The sequence below is a fragment of the Xenopus laevis genome, chromosome 9_10L (genome assembly GCF_017654675.1).
Source record: "Xenopus laevis strain J_2021 chromosome 9_10L, Xenopus_laevis_v10.1, whole genome shotgun sequence".
Classification (NCBI taxonomy): Eukaryota; Metazoa; Chordata; class Amphibia; order Anura; family Pipidae; genus Xenopus; species Xenopus laevis.
The window spans coordinates 52604655-52624169 of record NC_054387.1 but is presented as its reverse complement, the minus strand read 5'-3'; the positions used below and the strand labels follow the sequence as shown (position 1 = coordinate 52624169).

The 19515-nt window shown below is 44.1% G+C and overlaps 1 protein-coding gene across 2 annotated transcripts; it reads right to left on the bottom strand.

Annotated features, from left to right (window-relative positions):
- Window positions 1–1200: 1200 nt before the first annotated feature.
- rnf222.L (ring finger protein 222 L homeolog) lies at window positions 1201–8519 on the bottom strand. Of its 2 annotated transcripts, none has more exons than XM_018235485.2 (2): window positions 8364–8519; window positions 1201–2618 (listed from the first exon to the last, which is right to left on the bottom strand). In XM_018235485.2, the coding sequence occupies exons 1-2, from the start codon at window positions 8476–8478 to the stop codon at window positions 1960–1962; spliced, it is 774 nt and encodes a 257-aa protein (XP_018090974.1). In that variant the 5' UTR covers window positions 8479–8519; the 3' UTR covers window positions 1201–1959. The 2 variants fall into 2 exon arrangements, with proteins under 2 accessions (XP_018090974.1, XP_018090975.1); XM_018235486.2 differs by lacking the exon at window positions 8364–8519 and adding an exon at window positions 4340–4842.
- Between the last annotated feature and the right edge of the window lie 10996 nt (window positions 8520–19515).

The following is a 19515-nucleotide window of genomic DNA, read 5'->3' as shown; positions in this document are numbered from 1 at the left end:
GGTCTTGGTAACTAATGACCTCTGGCAGATAAGATGTAGTAATGTGCAGTGAGGTTGTGGAATGCACTGCTGGGTGATGTTGTGATGGCTGATTCAGTTAATGCCTTTAAGAATGGCTTGGATGGTTTTTTGGACAGACATAATATCAAAGGCTATTGTGATACTAAGCTCTATAGTTAGTATAGGTATGGGTATATAGAATTTAATTAAAAGTATGGAGGGGTGTGTGTATGGATGCTGGGTTTTCATTTGGAGGGGTTGGACTTGATGGACTTTGTCTTTTTTCAACCCAATTTAACTATCTAACTATGTAACTTTAAGCCGATTTTCAGAAAATTCATCAACACTTCTAATTTAAAGGACCAATAACATCAAACAATTAAATTGTTTGAAAGTAATACAAATATAATGCAGTGTTTCTCTGTACTAGTAAAACTGCTGTGCTTGCTTCAGAAACACTACTATTGTTTATATAAAAAAGCTGCTGTGTAGCAATGGGGCAGCCATTCAAAGGAGAAATGATTCAGGTTACAGATAAGATAAGCTCTGTAGAGCATAATGGTGTTATCTGTTATCTATTATTTATCCTGTGCCATATAGCTTTTTTTTTCAATTTCTACCTTTGCTACTCAGCAGCTTGTTTATATAAACTATAGTAGTGTTTCTGAAGAAAACAGATCAGTTTTACCAGTGCAGGGCAACAGTACTTGATACTTTCATTACGTTAAAACACTTTAATTTTTTGGTGTTACTGTTCCTTTAATTACAGGTTTGCATTTTAGCGTAGAAAGACGTATTTGCTCATTTTGGGAGAATGTGTACTATCTATAAATATATGGTTTTCTGGGGTGAATTTATATAATATATAACTTACATATTGTCTTTTGGGGGAATTTGAGAGAAGATTGCCTTTTCTATTGATATTTATGTCCCATCTCTCCTGCTGTAGAGCGCCCTGTTTTTGAATGTTGCACATGCAGATCCAGGCAAGTTATGTAAAGGTTAGATAATCAGGTTGGATAATTCCAGACTCTTTCTGTCTTTCCTCACATCACCCATGTGATAGAGGAGCCTCCTGAAATTCTAATAATAGTCCCAATGTGACCCCTCTCAGTGCCAGGGCTCGTGCCACCCAAACTATTCCACCCTTTCGTACCCCAGTCACCCATCAACCACTCTAATTAAACCAGAAACTGAAAATTTACTTTCACAATTCACTTTACTTTCACTTCTTTCAGAACATAAAGTGCCTTCACCCCATAATATAAAAGTATAAAATAAATGTCTTTACATTTCACAGTTATTAAAAGCTGGTGCGGCAGCGCCACAGTTTGGAAAGAGTTCAACAGAACTCATGTTGTGGAGCTGTCATATTGATTTCTCTCTGTGTGTATACGAAGACAAGGTGATGCTGGTAATGCTACAGGTTGGGGGAAATTGTAATTATCATTTATGAGCATATTTTGGCACTTTGCTTCCTTCTGTTTCTGAGCATAGAGACTTTCAGCCCTCCAATAAATGCAGCACTGTATTTATGAGGGACAGGAGTGGGAGGGTAGAAGGGAGTCCCCTCTCCCACCCCCTAACTTGCATAGAAGTGGAGAACAGGGCCCTATATTGACCACATGCCAGGAGAGGGCTGGCTTCCATTCGCTGACACTTTGCTCTGCGCAGCGCACTGGATCATATTTGCGTCACTAAGGGACTAAGTGGCGCAATTCATAGCAAATACCCTACAGGTGCTGAGCATGATGGGAGAAGCTGTTTTTTAACATGTTGTACAAACATTAACCATCGGTGCTGGCCATGTGACTGTTGGGAGTTGTTAAGAGGTGGTTCACTAATAGTTGCCTCTCTGTGATATAGATAGCCACTGTTTCCCAAAGAAGAACACACCAAGATCTCAAGGAACTTCCATTTGGGATAAAGCAAAGTCACCACTGAACCACAAACGTTCCATCAAACTTTTTTGGACAACAAAATCCATGGCAATACAGCTGCCATAATAGCCACTACAAGTATCAATAGGAGGATGACTATTAATACTGGAGAGCGGCAGACATTGTCACGTGTGTTCAATATGATTGACTGGGCAGGGTTAACCTCCTCGCTCTCCAGAGGCTGTCCTTGGTCGCTGATGATAAAAACTTGAGACCCAAAAGAGGTGCTGAGGCCTTCTGGGCTAATGGCAGTCTGACACGTGCATGCTGGAAATTCAGGTTCCTCTGTTCTCTCTTCGGTTTCAGTGATGGGGATCACCACTGTGTTGGGGTTCCTGGCACCCTCGCAGTGTCTCTGGCAGGAGGGGGAGATTGGTACTTCCAGGATCTGGTGGAGTTCCCCTGATTTGGGAGGCAAAATGAGTCCCCCCTTGTTGAGGAAGGTCACATAGCGGCACAGGGGGCAGATGATGTTCTTCTTGACGGAACCTTCCTGCTTGGCCGTCAGTAGATATTTCACTAGACAGTCATGGCAGAATGAATGGCCACAGGTCAGCTTTCTCTGTGAGCTCGGACTCTGCAGCTGCTCATAACACACAGGACACTCATTAGGTGGTGGTGGTGGGGTCTCTTTGCTGCCTTCCTCATTAGACATGGCTGTGGCTTGACCTTTGGTGTCTGAAACACAAAGCCAAACAGTTCCCAAATTAGCATGGGAGCAACATTTTAACAGGTACAGCTGATACTTTCTGCAAAGGTGGGAGAGGGGTGGGTAGTAGATGCAGTAGGTACAGTGGGTTCCCTGGGTATCAGGGGTAGGTACTGTCTGTGCAGGTGGGAGAGGGATGGGGATACACAGTTCCTCCCAGTGCAGTAGGTACAGTGGGTTCCTGGGTATCTGGGATAGGTACTTTCTGTGCAGGTGGAAGAGGGGTGGGGATACACAGTTCCTCCCAGTGCAGTAGGTACAGTGGGTTCCCTGGGTATCTGGGGTAGGTACTTTCTGTGCAGGTGGAGAGGGGTGGGGATACACAGTTCCTCCCAGTGCAGTAGGTACAGTGGGTTCCTGGGTATCAGGGGTAGGTACTTTCTGTGCAGATGGGAGAGGGGTGGGGATACACAGTTCCTCCCAGTGCAGTAGGTACAGTGGGTTCCTGGGTATATGGGGTAGGTACTTTCTGTGCAGGTGGAAGAGGGGTGGGGATACACAGTTCCTCCCAGTGCAGTAGGTACAGTGGGTTCCCTGGGTATCTGGGGTAGGTACTTTCTGTGCAGGTGGGAGAGGGGTAGTTCTCAATACGAAAGGATTGTACACACTATAATTAGTTAGAGCTGCACATCATGTTGTCCAGAGCAGTATGAGAGTTGCAAAACAGTGAAAGGAATGCAGAAAACCTTCATTTTATGCCACATATTGTTTACACTAAATAAAGAGAGTCAGATATACAGATAATCTCCCTCCCACTCTCCTTACGGTAGATAAAACGTGCACTGGCTCTGCACTGTGTGAAGACCAATGGCCAGTTGGCATGGTGGCACTGAGCAAATCTCTCACCATGCAAGAAGAAGTCTTACCCTTTACCAGACTATACTGACAGACAGAAATTACCATATAAGACAGTTCTCAGCCTTGATCTCATGTCTGTAAATGGAAGAGACCTTGCCATGTCCCAGCGATTGCTACTGAACAGGTTCAGGGCATCATAATACTGACACATTTACTATACTTTTGCGCTAATCAGTTAGATACCAGGGCTCATTTATCTTATACCAAGAAACATCAAAGGAGGCTGGCACAAGCCTGGTCCCACAAAGTAGTAGAGCTGAAGTCAGATGGTAAAAGTTTAAAAACGTACATTTTATTTTTCTAAGATTAAGAACCAAGGCCTGACGCGTTTCATGTCTACGAAGGACACTTAGTCATAGTCATATGTTTATCTCTGCAGAGTATTAGTGGCTGACACAATGTGACTGAGGAATCGTGTTCCCAGTATGGGAGCTGCCAGTGGGCATCAAATGAAACCATAATGCAATTTAAAGGGCCATTACACACAAACAAACATATACATATCAGGGATTTCCTACCTACTGCCTTGCTATTGGGATTTCTGTTTGGCTGTAGTTTAACATCAGCTAGATGTTCCCTATTTGGGAACCCCCTTAAATACCGGATCCCCCCCCCCAATATATCAGCGTGCCAGCCTCCCCCCAAATTTACACTCCAGCCCTTCATTAAAATGTATTTTTCAACAGACTTAAATAAATGTCCTGAACATATTTGCCCTTTAAGTAAAATCTTCCCCCACCTCATTATATTAGTGTGCTAGCCTCCCCCCAAAAACATCCTTGGGCATACTTGCCCTTTAAGCAAAATCTGTGCCCCCCTGCACCTCACTTACTTGCTTAGAGGATCCCTGGGTTGTCTCCGGCTGTGTCACGTTTGGGAAGCCAAGCAATAGTGAGGGACAGCAGGGTGTATACATATAAGTATGTAATTCTCCTTATCCGTCCTACATTGCCATGACAGGACCGAGTGAATCAGTCAATCTCTGAATGTTGTTCAACCTGTTTTCCTTTTTGGCAAACAAGCAGGAGGAATCCAACCCCTATATCTATAGAAGCTCAGTCATCCTTAATCTCCGATGCTCATTTACAGCACAGCCTAGATATACTTAGAACTGACTGAACTAGAGTGGGAAAAAATAAAAAATCTTGGGCAAGTGGCAAAACTCATGGCAGAACTATTTACATTTATAGTTTGTCTTCTGGTGAGGCCATAAACTGGGGGAGTGGCATCGCCAAACGAGCCGATCTTTCCCCAATATGCCACTAACGGGCATGGCTATATCGGGAGTAATATGAACGTTCGGCCATATGGCCGAACGATCAGATTACGATGAGAGCGCAATGGGCTCCGGCGGAATCGACCAAACGACCGATCTCCGCTGGACGAAAAATGTCGGGACACTCCACACACGGTCCGAAAATCGTACGAATCCTCGATTCCTACGATAGGATCTTTGCGTCTATGGCCACCTTTACACAGTAGGAGAAACAATAACCTGTCAGAAAGCAGTTCCATCCTAAAGTGCTGGCTCTTTCAGAAAGCACATGACCAGGCAAAATGCACTGAGATGGCTGCCTACACACCAATATTACAACTAAAAAAATACACTTGTTGGATTAGGAATGAAATGTTATATTGTAGTGCAGGGGTCCCCAACCTTTTTTACATGTGAGCCACATTCTAATGTAAAAAGAGTTGGGGAGCAACACAAGCATGAAAAAGTCCCATGGGTGCCAAATAAGTGCTGTGATTTGCTATTTGGTAGCCCCTATGTGGTCTGGCAGCCTATGGGAGGCTCTACTTGGCACTATACTTAGTTTTTATGCAATTAAAACCTGCCTCCAAGCCAGGAATTAAAAAATAAGCTCCTGCTTTGAGGACACTGAGAGCAACATCCAAGGGGTTGGAGAGCAACATGTTGCTCACGAGCTACTGGTTGGGGATCACTGTTGTAGAGTGAATTATTTGCAGTTTAAACAGTGTAATTTAGGGAAAAAACGACACCATAAAAATACAGAATCCTTTTAACTAAAGCAGTGAAGTTGAAGCTTTAAATGACATAAATATATGACAGCTGAATGTCTGATATGAAAAGGAATTATGTTTACAATCCACCGCAACTCCTGTATTTCAACTCACTACAACGGTGGTGCTGGTCATCCGCAGACCCGGCCAGGTCTCACAACAACAGCAATTTTTGTTCAAGGATCCGCACACACGCTATTATTCTGCAGTTGGGGAAGTGCCCCTTTCTTTATTTTATAACACCACCAGTATCAATTTTTTCGGGGGGTACTTGAACAAAAATTGCTGTTGATTTGAAAAGAACACAGTGCTGTTTGGGCTCAAGTATCAAACTTAATCGGTTTTTAGCTATGGGATGATGGCACCCCTTTTTCACTAATAAAGATGTTTATAGAAAAGGGGAAATACACCTGCACCCCTTCTGGCTATGAAGGCTGCTGGGTGGGCCACAGGTTGTAGAAATTGAAACCTAATTCACCCCCCCCCCACATACACACACACACTCACTCATCATTCGTTCTAATCCTATTTTATATATACTAAGGTTCCGGTTTGGCAAGTTCTGGGTGGATTTCTCTATATATTTATAGTGCAGAATGTATCTCTGTATATATTTTATAAAACAATGTGCATATTTGTGTGTGTATATATATATATCTCACCTAAAACACAGTGGAAATTACCCACTACCCACTGTGACAATATGCTCTGTTATAAAGATAGCTAGAATCTCAGCCATAAAGCAGGACAGTATTGCTGCTTACACTGGGTATCAGATAGGATCTGTGTCACTGTGACAGAATGCTCTGTTATAAAGATAGCTAGAATCTCAGCCATAAAGCAGGGCAGGACTGCTGCTTACAATGGGGATCAGATAGGATCTGTGTCACTGTGACAGAATGCTCTGTTATAAAGTTAGATTCTCAGTCTAAAGCAGGGCAGGACTGCTGTCATCACAGTAATATAGTTATACTGTATATTATATAGTTGTTGCCATTTAAGTGAGTTGCAGTAGCACAGGGAGAGGACTGTATAAAAATTAGTAGCTTGGGTTGGCAGGGGGCACAAGGTCACAGGCCTCGGGAGATATTATAACACAAGATGTAAGTATTGGCTCTGGGCCTGTGGTACTCCACATTTTTAATAGTGGCAGGTAAAGTAATTCCTTTTAATGGCGCTATGGGAAGTGACATGGCTGCTCCCGCTAAATATTTAAAAGCAGATATTCTGGCAGGGGATGTGATCTGTTCCACATAATTGTTACAGTGGTGCCAGAGGTACCCAGCACTAAAACCTACAGAATTGTGTTCTCAGGGGCAATAGAGCCGACCCCTTAGGATTCCATGAATTGACCAGCTGGAAGGTTTCTGTCTTTGTACATGTTAATGATCTCCTGATAATCATGCTGATTATCAGAGGGAAATCCCTTTCTATAAAAGCCATTGATACTCTCTGACTCCCCATGGAGGAACTCAGGACCCAACAAATAACAAAAGTCACAATGTACAAGAGCTGTAATTGCTGTTGAATAAAGAGATTCCAGCTCATTCATTGGCCAATTGGGGTTTCAGTTATTATATATATAAATTAGGTTGGATGATTAAGCTTTTGTGACAAACAGGCCTCAGCCTAATTCATTATCTAATTATCTAGAACCAACCAGGCTCCTACAATAGCAGTCGGGAAAATAGCACAAGTATTTCACATTATATAGCAGTATGTTAGTATGGGCCATGGGGAATATGAATGAAAGACAAGACAAACCCTGGGTCAGGTGGTCTGGGGGGGGTTAGAAAACACAAAGTTTGGGGCAGTCAGATAATGGCAGTTTAGCAGACATCTGGCAAAGTCCACTCCTCAAGGTCTGTCAACAGCAGAGAGCAAGTTTCTCTTTAGGAATTGTTACAGTTGCGAATTCTTTTGGAATTCAGGTAACAACAAAATCCTGAAAAACTGGCCTGTTGGTATCCTAAAATTAAGTGCTTCGGGGGGGGGGGGGGGCGGGGGTTGGGTTTCTATAGTATGTCTGTTAATGCCCAACTCGTATAGCTTTCCATTTCATTCAAAATATTTAGAGAATATTGTTAGTTTTTAATGCTGCAATTTTTAATATGGAAAAAAAATGATTTCTTAATTAAGGATTCAAAATTAGATTGCCAGTTCTTGTGCCCATAGCCCCTTAATCTTAATATTTTATTCTGGAGCCTTTGTCTGTTTATTTATTGTATACCCCCCCCCCCATTCTCATTTCAGGCATGGGATCCATTATTCAAAAAACCTGTTACCCAGAAAGCTCAGAATTACGGAAAGGCCACCTCCCATACACTCCATTTTATTCAAATAATCCTTTTTCTCTTTAATAACAAAACAGTACTCTGTACTTGATCCCAACAAAGATATACTTAATTCTTATTGGAAGCAAAACCAGCCAATTGGGTTTGTTTAATGTTTACATGATTTAGTAGTAGACTTAATGAAGATCCAAATTACGGAATGATCTGTTATCCAGAAAACACCAGGTCCCGAGCATTCTGGATAACAGGTCCCATACCTGTATTGTAATTTGCTACATAAATAAAAAATGAAGCTGCAATTAGCCCATTATTTCAAAGCACTTCAAGTGTTTTGTAGATCTTCGGTTATCAGAACCTTGGGAATGCAGAGTGTCCACCCTCCTTTAAATGAATAACTTGGTTCCAGAGCTTGCACTCTACATACCAAAGCAACCCATTAAGTCCTGCTCAGTTAGTTTCACATGATCAGATACTCTGCCCAGGATATATACACCCAGTCTTTCATGCACCCCATGTTGTCCCTGACCAATGACTTACCTTTAGTCCTGCAAAGCTGAGCTGTTTCTGTTAGATCCCTGCACCAGAAAGCTCCAAATCTTGTGCAGAGATATTTATGGTTGTCCCAAATGCTCCGCCCCTGTTCCACGTGCATTCAGGGTGTGATCTTACCTGTCTCCCTGGCCGCCCAGAACATGTCTTGGTTTTCTCCCACTACACAGACAGGTATTGATTTGCTAATATGCTGGTAGGGTTTCTGTTCAGGATCTGTTTTTACTCAGTAAGTTGTAAGGGGAACTAACCTAAAAATGAAAGCTTTCTCTGATGAAAATAAGAAATCTATCAAATATAATCATACTCCAGTTCCATAATCCCACTGGCAGCTCAAGATACATTGATTTAACTATATGCTTCATATTTTTCTATTGGTTTTCTATGTATTTTGCAGATTTTCTTGGCTGTCCGGAATCTGCTGTTGGTAAATTGTATGCAGTGCTGTGTAAAGTGAACTTGGCTTGTGTTTCCTAAACATGGCAATGCAGTGGTAGCTCTTTGTCTAAATGTATCTAATTGATAATCAGACAAGGGCTCCAAATATGGTGTTACTCAAGACTCCACCAATAGCTTAATCAAGGGTGCCATATTGTACAGTACAGTGCAGTATTAGGGTATAGCTAATTGTGCACCCAGAACATTCCTTTTCTGTATATTTATATTTATACATATTGGTAGGAGCTGCTATTTGTTCTCTAAGGGTTAGGGCAAACCAGCAGATTCGGGAGATTAGTCCACCGGCCACAAATATCCTCTTCTTCGAGGCGACTAATCTTCCCAAGCTGCCTTCCTTGCCTTCCCACCGATAAAATGTAAATCGCCGGTGGGATGGCACTCGAAGCAATTCGTTTTGCGAAGTCGCCCGAAGTTTCCTCGTGAGGCAACTTCAGAAAATAAATCACTCCGTGTGCCATCCCGCCAGCTATTTATATATTTGCCGGCAGGGGAGGCAGTTCGAGGAGATTAGTTGCGCCGAAGAAGAGGAGATATGTCACCGGGCGACTAATCTCCCCGAATCTGCCTGTGTGTCCTGACCCTTAGACAGTACAGTATGAGGATACAGTTTAGTGTGTTTAGAATATCCCTTCTCTGTATATTTGTATTTATACGTATGAGTAAGAGATGCCATATTGTTTCCCTTAGACTGTTCAGTGTAAGAGCATAGCTGCCCAGAGCATCCTTTAAGGGTTTAAGCACATGGGCAGATTCGGGGAGACTTAGTCACCTGGCCTCACGAGGAAACTTCGGGCGACTTCGGAAATCGAAGCACCTCGAGTGCATTGGTGCTGGCGTTTTGTCATTATAGCAGGTGGCAGGCAGGGGGAAGGCAGTTCGGGGAGATTGTCGCCCCCGCAGAAGATGCGATTATTCGCCAGGCGACTTAATCTCCCCGAATCTGCCCGTGTGCTTAAACCCTTAGAAGTAACATTCGAGAAAACAGAATAAATAGATTTAATGTATGTATTTATTGAGAATGAGTCAGAGATAAGCAGAGAGAGAGACACACACAGAGAAAGAAACAAAGAGAGCACACTATCATCATGTGATGGTTCATTCGTGCAGATTAGTTTTAGTACTGGGGGAGGATTAATAAGTTTGAACTTTTTTTTTTTCAAAAAAAAAGAAAGGAAATGTTGTGAAAGCTGTGATTATCATCTTAGTCAGCCAATAAAGGGATCATGTTTAAACCACATATCAAAAGTATTACCCTGTAACTTTTTCAAATGGCTAACACACTGTACAAAAAAAATTACTTGGAACTTTCTCTTAATCCTGAGTTCTAGTAACAATGTTGTAAAGTCTTTAGCACCCACATTTGCATGATAACAACAACTGACCTTCCTCTGTTTGTTTCCTTTTCACCGATTAATAATATTGGCACTAGGTCTCATTTTTATTCTGCAAGCAAGTAAAAGAATGAATAGGCAGCAACAGTGCCCATAACCCAAAAATGTTTCCTTCATTTAAAGGGGTGGTTCACCTTTAAGTTCATTTTTTAGTATATTATAGAATGGCCAGTGCTAAGCAACCTTTCAATTGGTCGTCATTATTTCTTTTTTTTATAGTTTTTGAATTATTATATTCTGACTCTAAATAATAATGCTCTATAAGACCAATTTATTGTTATTGTTACTTTTCATTACTCATCTCTCTATTTGGGCCCTCTCTTATTCATACTCCAGTCCCTTATTCAAATCAATGCATGGTTGCTAGGGTAATTTGGATTGCTAAAAAATGCAAACTGAAGAGCTGCTGAATAAAAAGTTAAATAGCTAAAAACACATATTAATAAAAAATGAAAACCAATTGCAAATTGTCTCAGAATATCACTCTCTGAATTATACAAAAAGTTATCTCAAAGGTGAACAACCCCTTTAAATACCCCCAAATTTTTTTCAGTTTAAACGACTGTAATATTCCAACAAACCCTGTTTCAGATCATTTTTTACTATAAGCAAGAAAAGCCCAGAATCCTGTCATTGGTTGTTTCCTTACAGAGACTTTGCTGTGTTCAAACCTCCATGCTCAGATTTGTTGCATTACCCATTCTTCATAATAATCTGGCCACTAAACGGCACTGTTAAGATGGAATCATTGTATCTCGTTAGAGTAACCATTAAAATGTGAAGTTCATTTTCAGATCAGATTCAAGAGAAACTAGTCTGACTCTGTACTGCAGGACAAGTCCCCTACCCCTGCTTAGAATCACATTGTCTTGTATCCCCACACCTTGTTCCACAGTGAAGTGATGGATTCTTGGACTTGAAGACCCTCTGCTTTCCTGAAAATCTGTGCACCACCCACTAAACTGTAACTCTGCCACTGGTTTATAGGTCAGTGAATAGAAACCAGAACTTGATTCCACCAAACCATCTGTGCTGAGAACACCAAACTGAACATAATGAGTTCTACAAACCAACCCAGAGAAAGAGAACCTATGACCCATCCTGAATGATATAGATGAAAGTGACACAGACAGTGACATAACAATAGGAGAAGAAGGCCCTGGAGCTGCAGACAGGACCCAGGATTAGAGGGGGGGCGGTAAGAACCCCTGATTCTGCCTCTCTGCACCTCCAGATGTATAACCATGGGTGTGGGGGATCAAATCTAATTAGACTCCTGGACATAGATGATTGGTTGTGTCAATCATGTTATGTTTCAGATTTGCTGAGTATTGCCTAAAGCTGGCCATACATAGGGAGATCTGCTGGTTTGGCGACATTGTCAGATGAGCAGATCTCTCCCCGATATGTCCACCTTGAGGCCATGGCAGTTGGATTGAGGACCGCATTAGTGAACCAATGAGATTTTTAAACCTGCCCAATCGACATCTGGCTGACCTTTGGCTAGAAAACTATTGGGGAAGCCAGTTTGAGGGCCCCATACACTGCCCACCAGTTAATCTGTCCGCAGCTTATATCTGTCCATGTATTTAGGGGTTGGTGTAGTAACCAATGCCACAAGGACAGCTGAAAAAGATGATTTGGGCTGAAAAAAGGGTTTAATTTATCTGAAATATTACTACACCAGCCAGCCCCATAAGATCCTGAGCCCAAAGGAGAAAATAAGATTTCCTGATATCACTGTAAGGGAATTTCCCCGACTCGCATCCGACACTAACCCGCCCTCCCTTGGCCTGCACCCAACAGCATGTGTGCTTCCAGGGGCTGCTTTTAAAGACCCACGCCGACCCGCCCGCCGATGATGTCACAAAAGGGGCGGGGTGAGCAGGTGCATCATCTATAAAAGGCGAACCCGGAAGTCGGATGCCGGCATTTGATGGTGGCGGGTGGGGAGAGCAGGAGAAGAGCTCAACCCACACCCGTCCACCAACCGCGATGAAGCATGTGAGGTCGGCCCGAACCTGCCTGACCCATGGGTATCGGGCTGGCCCGCACATCACTAGTAAGTATGTCCCTATGACTTTAAATCCCTACACTTCCTCATCTCCCTAGTAATGCCCATTTATCTAGTTACTTCATTAACATATTTCATGTATTGGCCTACTTGCCTATGACCAATTCCTGCCACACTTTCACATAGTGTCAGGGAGCCTGGGATCAACAAGGCCCAGTAAAGCTGTTCTGCCCTAGAGGGACCTGTACCTCTAGTAAAAAGTGGAGGAGCAGGGACTCCGTGAACGAGGCCAGGCAATGACAGGTTAACTCTTTCATAGCAGCCTCTAGGAGAGGGAGATAGAGAGGTTAAGTAGAACAAACAGCCTGTGCTCCAACTCTTCCCTAGACTGAATCTGCCTAAAGTAAAGGAACCTTAGTTGGATAGGGAATCAGCCTTATATTTATTCTCCCTAATCATTCCACTGCATGGGATCTGGCAGGGCCGCTATCAAAAATCATGGGGCCCTGTACAGCAGAGCCAGACTGGGAGTAAAAAGCAGCCTGGGCAAAAAAAAAATCAAAGCAGCCCCCACACACACAGACACACACAGACAGAAACATAGACAGACAGACACACAAAGACACACACACAGACAGACACATAGACAGACAGACACACAAAGACACACACACAGACACACACACAGACAGACACACAAAGACACACACACAGACAGACACACAGACAGACAGACACACAAAGACACACACACAGACACACACACAGACACACAGACAGACAGACACACAGACAGACACACAAAGACAGACACACAGACACGCACACAGACAGACACACACACACAGACAGAGAACATACACACATACGCAGACACACACACACACACACACACACAGACAGACACATACACAGACATACACACAGACAGACAGACACACGGACACACACACACACGGACACACACACACACACACAGGCACACACAGACACACACAGATAGACACACACACAGACATACACACAGACACAGACAGACAGACACACACAACACACACACACAGACAGACAGACATGCAGACACACACACACAGACAGACACAACACACAGACAGACACACACACACAGACAACACACAGACAGAGACATACACACACACGCAGACACACACCAAAGACAGGCGACACACAGACAGACATAGACAGACACACAGACAAAACAACCCACAGGTAGTCATGGTTAACCTTATCAAAAGCTTTCATCTGATCCACAGACAACAGATATTTTCCCCAACCTTGAGCTTTGCATGACTTCAAGGCACTTCTTACATTCCCCCTCACTCCTCACTAGGGATGTAGCGAACGTCGGAAAAAATGTTCGCGAACATATTCGCGAACTTGCGTCAAAAATGCGAACGGTTCGCGAACGTCGCGAACCCCATAGACTTCAATGGGAAGGCGAATTTTAAAGCTAGAAAAGACATTTCTGGCCAGAAAAATGATTTTAAAGTTTGTTTAAAGGGTGCAACGACCTGGACAGTGGCATGCCAGAGGGGGATCAAGGGCAAAAATGTATCTGAAAAATACATTGTTGACACAGCGCTGCGTTTTGTGCTGTAAAGGGCAGAAATCACACTGTAAGGGAATTTCCCCGACTCGCATCCGACACTAACCCGCCCTCCCTTGGCCTGCACCCAACAGCATGTGTGCTTCCAGGGGCTGCTTTTAAAGACCCACGCCGACCCGCCCGCCGATGATGTCACAAAAGGGGCGGGGTGAGCAGGTTGCATCATCTATAAAAGGCGAACCCGGAAGTCGGATGCCGGGCATTTGATGGTGGCGGGTGGGGAGAGCAGGAGAAGAGCTCAACCCACACCCGTCCACCAACCGCGATGAAGCATGTGAGGTCGGCCCGAACCTGCCTGACCCATGGGTATCGGGCTGGCCCGCACATCACTAGTAAGTATGTCCCTATGACTTTAAATCCCTACACTTCCTCATCTCCCTAGTAATGCCCATTTATCTAGTTACTTCATTAACATATTTCATGTATTGGCCCTACTTGCCTATGACCAATTCCTGCCACACTTTCACATAGTGTCAGGGAGCCTGGGATCAACAAGGCCCAGTAAAAGCTGTTCTGCCCTAGAGGGACCTGTACCTCTAGTAAAAAGTGGAGGAGCAAGGGACTCCGTGAACGAGGCAGGCATGACAGGTTAACTCTTTCATAGCAGCCTCTAGGAGAGGGAGATAGAGAGGTTAAGTAGAACAAACAGCCTGTGCTCCACTCTTCCCTTAGACTGAAATCTGCCTAAAGTAAAGAACCTTAGTTGGATAGGGAATCAGCCTTATATTTTATTCTCCTAATCATTCCACTGCATGGGATCTGGCAGGGCCGCTATCAAAAATCATGGGGCCCTGTACAGCAGAGCCAGACTGTGGAGTAAAAAGCAGGCCTGGGCCCAAAAAAAATTTAGCAGCCCCATGACACCAGACATACAGCGACAGGACAGAAACATAGTAACAAGACAGACACACAAAGAACACAACGACACACAGACAGGACACGGATTAGACAGAACGCGAGACATCATCAACAGATCACACACAGGTTACATGACACACAGCACAGACACAGAGCCAGACGAAATATGGACACACACACAGACAGACACAGCAGAAGAGACAGACAACAGTCAGACAACAGCACAAGTACACACACACAGAACACACAGACAGGACAGAGCCACACAGGGATCATGACACACAAGACAGACAACACGTTAGATGTGTCGGACAGACGGACGGCACACAGATTATTTGATGCACACACACACAGACAGAGACATACAGGCGACTGGATACGCAAGACATGCACACAACACCACACACACGAGGCAGAATAGGACACGCATACTCACAACAGACGTACACACAGACAGAACAGGACACAGTGTCAGATGTTTCGGACCACATCACAACACACACGGACACAGCACACACACACAGCAGGGAGCACACAGTAGGACAGGGACACAACAGTAGGACAGCCACACAAGACATACACACAGAACAGACAGAGAGACACGCGCGGACACAAACACACACACACAGTATGTGAGAGTGACAGACAGACATGCAGGAGTACACACACATACCAGAACAGACACACATACAGACAGACACACACAGACAGTACACAACACCACAGCGACAGACACAGTATCCACAGCAAGACACAGCACAGAACAGATAGGACATACGACACACACGCAGACACCACAAAGACGGGCAGAACAAGCGACAGACGCAACGCTATAACGGATAGACACACAGCTACAGTGCGAGCTCTGGCAGACAGATCCGATGCACACAGACATTAGCACACTCACACAGGCGACATATGGCTGCAGACATGGCCATGGTTACCGTACCCTCGCATTCGCACAATGAGGACTGAGGCACACAACTATGCAATACAGACGATGCAGGACCGAGTCAGTAGAGACACACAATGCACGCGACGAGGCGAGTTCACACAAAGATCAAAACCAACGAGGACAGACAAGACCACACAGAACAGACAGACACACAATAAGACACACACACACGACAAGTGCACACAGACAGCACAAGAGCAGACAGACACCACAGACAGAACCCACACAACTACAAAGTAGAGAAGACAATGGCCGCACACAGACAGACACAACAACACACCCAGACCAGAGACATACACATGAGAGAGACACGAGGCACGACACACATCGACCACAGGGAGACGGCATCCGGTATTACCATTCATACACGAAGACAGTACACACAGACAGACAGACAACCGGACACAGGTAGCCACGATCCCTGGACGTTGAGAGGACATCACGACAACCAGGACACACCAAGGTGTAGACACATCAGATAGGACCAGCACACAGGTATTCTTCGTAGTCGGATCGTTTGGCGTATGCCCGTTGTAGCTGGGAGGTTAGAGATGCAGGAGCATGAAAGCAAGACAGGAGGCAGAGCAGGAGCGGACACTACTAACACACATGACCGCAATCTGTAGGTCTAGCGTTGGTGTTGTTGGCGGATTGGCGAGCAGGAAGCGAGGAGTGACAGAGCAGCGAGCATGCCAGACACTCAGGCACGGATACAGACGAGGTCGGTAAACGAGCTACATACATGACAGACACACAGGGTCAGTAGCGCAAGACATACCGAAGATAGGATTCTGAGAGTGACAGGCGTGTGTGGATGTGCGACACCAAGCGACACAAGACAGACACACACATTCACCGCAGGACACAACACAGACAGAGACATAACACACACACGAGACATTCGACGAGCACAAGGACAGCAGGATCACAGACAGCACAGAACAAATGGATGAGCAGGAGCACACAGAGACGCAGTGAGCAACAGAATCAGCAGCGACACACAGACATACACACACACAGGCACACGCAGACACACACAGATAGACACACACACAGACATACACACACAGACAGACACACACAACACACAGACACACACACAGACATACACACATACAGACAGACACACAGACAGACAGACACACAGACAGACACACACACACAGACAGACACACACACACATAGACACAGCCAGACATGCAGACACACACACAGACAGACACACACACACACACATACAAGCCTATGATTAAGGGATACAATCCCAAAACGCGTTAGGCCGTTTAAGCAATTTTCCCAATAAATAATGTCCAGAGGTGCCGTCTGCCTGTGGAGTTTTTGATGACACACAGACAGATACACACACACACACACAGACACACACACACACACACAGACAGACGGAAACACGGACATGCACACAAACACAGACACACACAGACATACACACATACAGACACACACGCAGACATACACACACACAGAGACATACACACAAACACAGACAGACACACAGACATACACACACACGCAGACAGACACACACACAGACAGACACACATAGACAGGCAGACACACACACTCCCCTCCCTCTAATTGACAAGTTGCTTAGAATTGGCCATTCTATAACATACAAAAAGTTAACTTAAAGGTGAACCACTCCTTACTTTTTAGGGAATTGTACTATATGATACATGGCTATGGTGTTGCCACTAGATGGCAGGGCTGAGTAATAAATGTCATATAATGGAGGTCTAGCACAGACAAGGGTGAGGCTTGTTTGTAAATATGGTCAGATGCCAGTGGCTGTTGCTGCTTCTACATTGAGTAGATTAATAGAATCTCAGCCATAAAGCAAGACAGAACTGCTGCTTACAATGGATATCAGATAGGGATTTTTTATTTAAAAAAATAAGAACGTTAACAATAACCAAATCAAACTTCAAAATTCCATAACAAACAAATCAATTTATAAAATCATAGAAACATATTCAAAATACATCTATGGATTTTACCCATGCAAAATCTATCCGCCTCCACTATCTATTGTTTCCTTTATTTATACTTGTTTCGTTTAATCTTATCAACTATAATTCTTTCAAAATCCTCTTTGTTGTCAAATCTACAGAACCCTCTTCCCTCCCTAAAGTTTTACCACATCTCCTCGTCCATAAGAAATATCTGATGACTGAGAAAATAAGAAAAAGTGTCTCTTTATCTAGTCTAGAGGATGGCTCCTGCTCACAATGCCATAGGCTCTTTCCCTGTAAGTGTTCCTACAGAAGTTCTTGATTCCCAAAATCATCAAGACTTGGTCGTAAAGGGCCTCTGGGATCGAACACTCCACCAAAAAGTGATCTACTGTTTCTTCCTACATCACTCTACTGCCCTCCACCCAGTCTCTGATACAAGGTGAAACCCAGGATCTGACACATTTTTCCTGCAGAGAACACATTCTTTGACCCAGATTCACAAAATTGAATTTAAGGAAAATGGTGCCATAGAAGGCGATCGGACAAACCATCCCAAAACCTCCCTCTTTCCTCTGCAGTTTGCTTCCCCAGAGCATCTGGAAAAACAAACTGTAGACCCAAGTATAGAGAGATTCTGGCAAGGGAAACACATGAGCAACAAAAAGAAACATCGGGATAACATCTTTACCGGATTAACCCTTTCTCTATAGGTCAGCTTCCAAGACTTCCAGCGCCAAATTTTGCCAAAACAACATCCAATTTTGCTGCTTAATTTTTTGCTTAATTTAGCCTGCTATTATTATCCCTCCCAAAATTTTAACCTGCTCTGGAGCCATTGGGAAATTCCCGGGCTGAAAAACTGGTTCCCCTCCTAAAGTCCAAAAAGCTTCTGACTTTTCCTGATTGACAGAGGACCCTTAGGCCCCCAAGTAATTATGATGCAATCAATTACCACCTCAACCTCCGCCTGCTTAGAAATGATCATCATCATCATCCACAAAGGCTACAAACCTGAGTGGCTGCCCAACGGGCACACAGACCCCTCCAAGCCTTTGCTCTCCAGCATTCTCAGGTAGAGATCCAGAGCAAATACATAGAGAAGAGGACTCAGAGGGCAGCCCTGTCATACCCTGGCACCAACTTCAAAGTTTTCACCTTCACAACCATTAATCAGTGAGAAGCTGCTGCCCCTTCATACTGTATCTTTAACCAACTAATAAAAATGACCGGGATGCCGTATTTAGACAAAACAACCCACAGGTAGTCATGGTTAACCTTATCAAAAGCTTTCATCTGATCCACAGACAACAGATATTTTCCCCAACCTTGAGCTTTGCATGACTTCAAGGCACTTCTTACATTCCCCCTCACTCCTCACTAGGGATGTAGCGAACGTCGGAAAAAATGTTCGCGAACATATTCGCGAACTTGCGTCAAAAATGCGAACGGTTCGCGAACGTCGCGAACCCCATAGACTTCAATGGGAAGGCGAATTTTAAAAGCTAGAAAAGACATTTCTGGCCAGAAAAATGATTTTAAAGTTGTTTAAAGGGTGCAACGACCTGGACAGTGGCATGCCAGAGGGGGATCAAGGGCAAAAATGTATCTGAAAAATACATTGTTGACACAGCGCTGCGTTTTGTGCTGTAAAGGGCAGAAATCACACTACGTCACTCAGGTGATGTTTCTGGACACGGAATGTGAAAAAGCTCACACAGCTAGGTGGCACTTGGTTAAAGACTGGGCAAACAATGCCTGCAAGGGCAACGTATACAGTAGTGGATACGGAATATATTATTGCTGCTGTAAAAACATCACTCAGGTGATGTTTACGGACACGGAATTATTATTATTTAGACAGAA